Genomic DNA, 5,906 nt, shown 5'->3' with positions numbered 1-5,906 from the left:
AAGCAGGCCGAGTTCGCGGTCGTTAGCACATGTAGCGGCTAGATAATCACAATACAAACGCTATATCTAAATAGCGGCTCCCAAGTCGTCCTACAGGCGCCGCAATCAACGGAACCGAGCACGAAAAAGGACGGTCCAAATGATTTGGCGCGCACTGTAATCTCTGCCCGTTAATATAGTATATCACGGCGAACATGTAACATCGTAAAAAGTGCATAATTTGATGATGTGATCTCTAATACGAGTATTAATTTGTCGAGCTAACCTAAGCTACACGTAATTGTGGGTAATAAGTTGCTAACGTCGCGTCGCCGACGACTCGTCGTATAACATACAATGTCATATTCCGAATTCCCAGTATATTTTACGCAAAAAATTTAGTATTCAAACACTATCGAATGTACTGTTGACGTTTGCCTGATATTAGCTCAGACGTAATTCGTCGGCACGATTATTTGCTCAAAGTGGTAATATCGTATTGTGTATTTAATCGTCTAGCCGCTGGACCACTTTCTTAGAATCAACATCAACTTCGGTTTAGTTTTTCATTGTCCCCACTCCTTTAATTGTGTCCCATGTAAGGAAGAATAAGGAGGAAGTAACCCATGGGGTACTATTACAGTGTGACAGCAAGTGACAATTGCAGGTCTTACAGTAAGTGACAAAGCAACGGTAGTTTCAAGTGAGAGGTGTGAGTAAATCTCGTGTTTCCATCGCGTGCATTGTTGCACGAACGTTGACCCAGCTGACTTCAGAATAATCCGTGTGGGGCCTCGCTTCGCTACATACGTCCCGGTATAAACGAGAGCGACGACGTCACCCGATCTGACTTTAAAATCGAACGGGATTCTGCAACAGCGAGCAATACCCTTGGTATATAATCCCAGGTCTGACCCTTTTGTTAGATTTCCTCTAAGAACTTACTATCAAATTCACCTCCAACAATCAGTTCTTCACTCCGACCCTTCATTTCTTGCCCTGCCGCACGACGATTGCCAGCGATGAACCACATGCCCACGTCTGTGGCAAATAAGCAAGAGATAAACAATGTGGTCTCTGAGATCGTTGCTGATCACGCTGCAGCGCGGCCGGCTAACACGGTACCCGAACTTTGGGCTGCGTGGGCGACTCGCAACGCGGTTGTTGTGTTCCTGGCGTGTTGTGTTCCTGGCGACTGTTTTGCGATGCTTTTTGGACGATATGAACGCTCGTGCAACACAAACGCATGCTACCAAGCGCTGTTCGGACGCACCTGGTCATGCATGGCAACGACATATTGATTCGTCGGGAGTTTCCGTGAGTTGATCGCGGTGGCAACACAAACGCATGCTACCAAGCGCTGTTCGGACCCACTCGGGCATGGTAACGGTTTGAGCTGGGGAAGTTGTTGAGTACTACTACTCCGCTTTCACCTGTGGAAACGCACGAGGCTGTCACATCATACTAATGTTAGTAGCTGGTCTGAACCATAAAATTGGTTCAGTAGGCCTGGGTACAGGCGAGATTATGAGTCGTTTTCAGTTGATACAAAACGCATCTGAGCACGACGGCCTCACTGTCATTCGTCATGCTCAGTACTGGAGACAACTATGGACGTCCTCACTCGTGCTCAGCTCAATGGGCGCTCCTGCGCCTGTGGAACAGTTGAAAGGGGCATTTCACGCAATACATAGCTCAGAGAAGGCATCGCTGCCAAGCCTTGGCCAATCTGTACAGCAACGGATAGAATGCAACTGCCAGTAAAAAAAAGGTTAATTGATAGTTAAGCAGGATAAGGGGAAAAAAACAGGCAAAGAGAGTATAGGATATTTAATTGGACAAAATATTTACGATTTATCTGCTAAGTGAATAAGTTTTAAAGCAAAATTGGAGGCAATTTATGGTGCACCTAAAACGTAGTGTTGAGGGCTTTGTTGACAACTTCTCTAACGGTTGTGTCCTTGATCGACTCCCACGCTTGGATGGTTCTCTTGATGGTGGCCACCCTCTTCTCGTGCGCCGTCATTGCTTTGCCCTTTTCTTCCATCCACAGACTTCGTAACTTGGCCTTTAAAGGGCCCATCACTCCAACGTCTAGCGGTTGGCACACCGAAGTAGCATTTTTAGGCAAAGCTTGAAGCACCGATACCAACTCGCCCGCTACAATACTGCTGAGACGTGGCAATCCAGGTTGTCCACCAGAAGAGCGGGTGGCTCAGTAATGTCGTAGTGCAAAAGAGAGCGTAGATAAAATGGCCAGACACGAGTGCCCATCCATGCCTTCTTTTGAACAGTGTAAACGTGGCCTAAATAATAACAAAATTAGTTATAAATTATAATTTTTTTAATTTTAAATTTACCTTTCGGGTAAGTCGGTAGCTCCTCTTCCTCAATTGTACCGTTTGGCACGCCTCTCACGATGATAAGTAAGGGTAGTTTCTTACCATCCGCGCGAATAGTACACACTACCGTCATTCTTGCAGAATGTTTTTCCTGGGCAGATACTGTAAAATCTGTGATAGTGTCCCGTGGGGTACTATTTGAGAATGGGGTTTTATTAGAGAGTGGGGTACTAGTAGCAGCAAGAGCAGAAGATGTCAAAGTGTGAGTCATGCTGAGTCGGGTTGTTCCCGCCAAAAGGACTGGAGTAGCTCTGCTACAGCGTAAGTTCGGCGATGCTAACTACGAAATCGTTACCACCGTCCGAGTCGCTATCCTCCTCCAGGACTTGGTCAGCTTCGACTGATGTGGCCGCATCAGCGTCACCACGCTGGTTCTCCAGAGCTTCTTTGATAGCCTCCCCGTAGATGGAATGCTTTCTCAGCGCAAGTTGATCATCGGCTCCGAGGAAACAGCGTCGAAAGCTAGTGACGATTGTTTCGGCAGACACCGCCTTCCAAGCGCGAGTCAACCAGCTGTGCACCACCGTGTTGCGAGGAGCTTTGACGTTTCCACCACGAGTGTAATCAAAGTCTCCGATCAGCTTCCATTCGTCGGAGCTTTCCATGAGGTTGTCCTTTAGAGGCTTGAACCACGCGGAGTCAGCAGGTTGCAAGTGGGCCGTCATACCTCCTGGAATAGCGCAACACAATATTCGTCGAGCACGTAAGTGGCCTTCGACTGGTTAGAGATATGGCTGCGCGCTCCTTGATGACCGACAGCTTTTCTTTGACGGTGAACTTGCGCTTCTTCATTGGACTCCAAATTGACAATGGGAACTCAGCACAAAGACGTCATCGGAGAAATTTAGGCGCTACTGGATTTGTTAGCTTGCGAAGCAGGACCAACTGATAATCGAATGTGAACGAAGTACGATATTGAGGTGGGGTACTAGTGCGTAGCTCCTCGATCTGAGTAGCGGAGTACTATTGAAGAGTGGGGCACTAACGCAAGTCCCCCACTCAGATGAGAAAATATTTTGGGGAGAGGTACCATTAAAGGGATGGGGCACTATCACAGATTTTACAGTAGTTTAGCAGGTTTACCTTTCGGTGACAGGATTTTAGACGGCGGTGTATCATAGTATATCCCAGTCTCATCGGTATTGTAGATTGTACCAGCAGCATATGAGCCAAAGTTCTGTTTGAACTTATCGGCAACCTCTATTTGCACCTTCTCAAGATCTTCGACTTTCTCCTTTTTAAATTTGCAAACATAAAATTGATAGGTTAAAATTATTTATAATGTTATAAAAAAACGAAAATCCAAACCTTTAAACCGCTAGGAGTGCGCTGGACGAAGCCTTGGCGGTACGCGAATCGCCGAAGTAGTCGCAGCAGTGACTCGTATGCAGTGCTCGCGTCCTTGTTGCCTTTAACATGGGTCACCAGCCAATCGGGGTAACTCTCACGCACGAAGACGGCCATTGAGCGTGCCGTGAGTGGGAAACGGTCCCGCCTAGTGTCCTTCATGTACGTTATCAGCTCAATGCCAAAAGGCACGCTCTCCGGTCGCCCCCGCGCTCTTGAGAGCGTTTTTTCTCTGCCTTCGAAGGCAAAAATGGCTTCTTTCTGCTTACGCCAGTCACACAGTGTCCACCGCTGGACGCCTTGCGTTCGCGCCACCTCCCGCTCACTCATTCCTTCGGTAGCACGGAGTATCTCCCTTTTCTGCTTAAAGGAGTAGTGCTTACGCCGTTTCGAGGTGCTCGATGCGGCAGCACCAATTAGCGCTTCAACTGCATTAAACAATGCGGCGTCGCTTGCCTCGTCGGGGTCTGCGGTTGCCTCCATTTTTCCAACTGAAAGGCTAAGAATTAAAGTAGTTGGTCTTTAATTTGATTGGATAATATTTTGTTGAACTGTACAGTTTTGCAGCTCGTTTTTTGTTCGTTTTGGGATTTGTTAGATGGCGGCAGTTGCATTCTGTCCGTCGCTGTACTCAATCAAGTTAGACCGCGACGGTGTCGTTTACAACTCGGAGGACGTTGCTGGTGCGGGCTTTGAAATTGTGCCTAAGAGCTCTGAAGAAGAATCCGATCACAGTCGCAACATCTTAAGTGGCGGCGAGACAGTAATCAAGACAGAAAAGAAGGACGTCACTTGGCTAGCTGCAATTGCACGCGATAGACTTGCCGCGCTGCCGACTAAGTGGGAAAAGGATAAACAGCACAAGCGAATAATAATAAAAGAGCAATCCATGAGACAGATAGTGGTCAAAGCGAAGATGCTATCAGAAACGGGCAGCTATGGTGACTGAGCACTCCGATTGCGGTGGGAGATCTAATTAGCGAATATTGTGGTATACTGACGACTACGATATCCACTCGCAGCCAGTTCACTCTTCAACTGAAGACAAGACCCTCACGTCGTCAGAGAGTTTACATCGAGCCTCGTAGTTGTGGGGCGTATTCTCGTTTTGCGAACCACAACTGTTGCCAAACTGTTGCTTTCTTGAGCTTCGAAACCTCAGAGATCTGAAAATGTTCCTCGTGGTAATGCGTGATATTGCAACAACAAAAAAGAGCTGACGGTCAACTATGGTAACCAGGTATAGTTCAGGTGCCAATGCGATGCCGATTGCTGCGTATCAAATTCCACAGATGATTTGCGTTGCAATAGCTCTTGAGCACATGGATTCAGAAGCAGTGGGCCAGTTAGGGAAGTGATATCACTTTTATGGACAATTACCGCACATGACATTTGTTGCCAGAGGGGACAATAATCGTCTTCAGCGCTAGTTAACTTCAATCGGCTCATTTTCGCAATACCGTGTCTACTTGAATTGAGATAAATGACTGGAGAACGCGTTCAACGATAATCCAGATTTTGTTCGTTCAGTTTTGATGCGTTCTGCGGCATCCTCACAACCAAGGCCATCTCTTGTGCCTGCATGATGACAGCGTCGTAGTACTTCTTACGTCTCAGATAGAATAGAGCCTCTGTTTTGTCTTGCCGGCAGCGAGTCCCGACTTCGTGTTGGCATCACGATTGATTCTTGGCCAGCGATACCTACTGTGTACTCGCGGCATACTTCTACTACAGCCTTGAGTGATCTGCCTAACCGGACTTCGGGTATAGTCTTTTGTCCACATATGCATGTAGTATTAGATGTTGAAGTTGGCGTGACCGACGTACTCTTCTGCCGTGTAAAGATGTAGCTGTCTTCCCATCAAAGTACCAGACACTTGTTGAAAGCTCTTTTAGGGTCCCATCACCTGCCACAAACGCATCAATGCGCCCGTTTAAAGTTTCAAAACCCGCTTTCACCGCTGCAGCAATTTGAGGCACAACGATTTGAAGCGTTTGAAACCTCGGGCTGATTAAACGAAGGCATTAGTACCGTCATTTCACGCTCGAATTCTGTGAGCTCTGGTGTTTGAAAGAGCTTGTGACTCCAAAGTCGATGATTTGGATATTTGCGCCGTAAAATATCGGAGTCTTGCAGGAATATAACACGCATAGTCTTGAGCATTTTCAAGAACGCAC

General features: G+C 47.1%; 3 protein-coding genes across 3 annotated transcripts; 1 reads left to right on the top strand and 2 right to left on the bottom strand.

Annotated features, from left to right (window-relative positions):
* Positions 1-2,635: 2,635 nt before the first annotated feature.
* Positions 2,636-3,046, bottom strand: PPTG_07311 (hypothetical protein; the record flags this gene model as incomplete). The annotated part of the gene is made up of 1 exon (XM_008901483.1): positions 2,636-3,046. The coding sequence occupies one exon, from the start codon at positions 3,044-3,046 to the stop codon at positions 2,636-2,638; it is 411 nt and encodes a 136-aa protein (XP_008899731.1).
* Positions 3,047-3,441: 395 nt separating this feature from the next.
* PPTG_07310 (hypothetical protein) lies at positions 3,442-4,211 on the bottom strand (the record flags this gene model as incomplete). Its single annotated transcript, XM_008901482.1, has 2 exons — positions 3,442-3,615; positions 3,690-4,211. 2 exons carry the CDS (start codon positions 4,209-4,211, stop codon positions 3,442-3,444), a joined length of 696 nt encoding a protein of 231 aa, XP_008899730.1.
* Positions 4,212-4,326: 115 nt separating this feature from the next.
* PPTG_07309 (hypothetical protein) lies at positions 4,327-4,677 on the top strand (the record flags this gene model as incomplete). Its single annotated transcript, XM_008901481.1, has 1 exon — positions 4,327-4,677. The coding sequence occupies one exon, from the start codon at positions 4,327-4,329 to the stop codon at positions 4,675-4,677; it is 351 nt and encodes a 116-aa protein (XP_008899729.1).
* Between the last annotated feature and the right edge of the window lie 1,229 nt (positions 4,678-5,906).

The sequence above is a fragment of the Phytophthora parasitica genome (genome assembly GCF_000247585.1).
Source record: "Phytophthora parasitica INRA-310 unplaced genomic scaffold supercont2.11, whole genome shotgun sequence".
NCBI classification, from domain to species: domain Eukaryota; phylum Oomycota; class Peronosporomycetes; order Peronosporales; family Peronosporaceae; genus Phytophthora; species Phytophthora nicotianae.
This window is presented reverse-complemented; position numbering and strand designations above follow the sequence as displayed.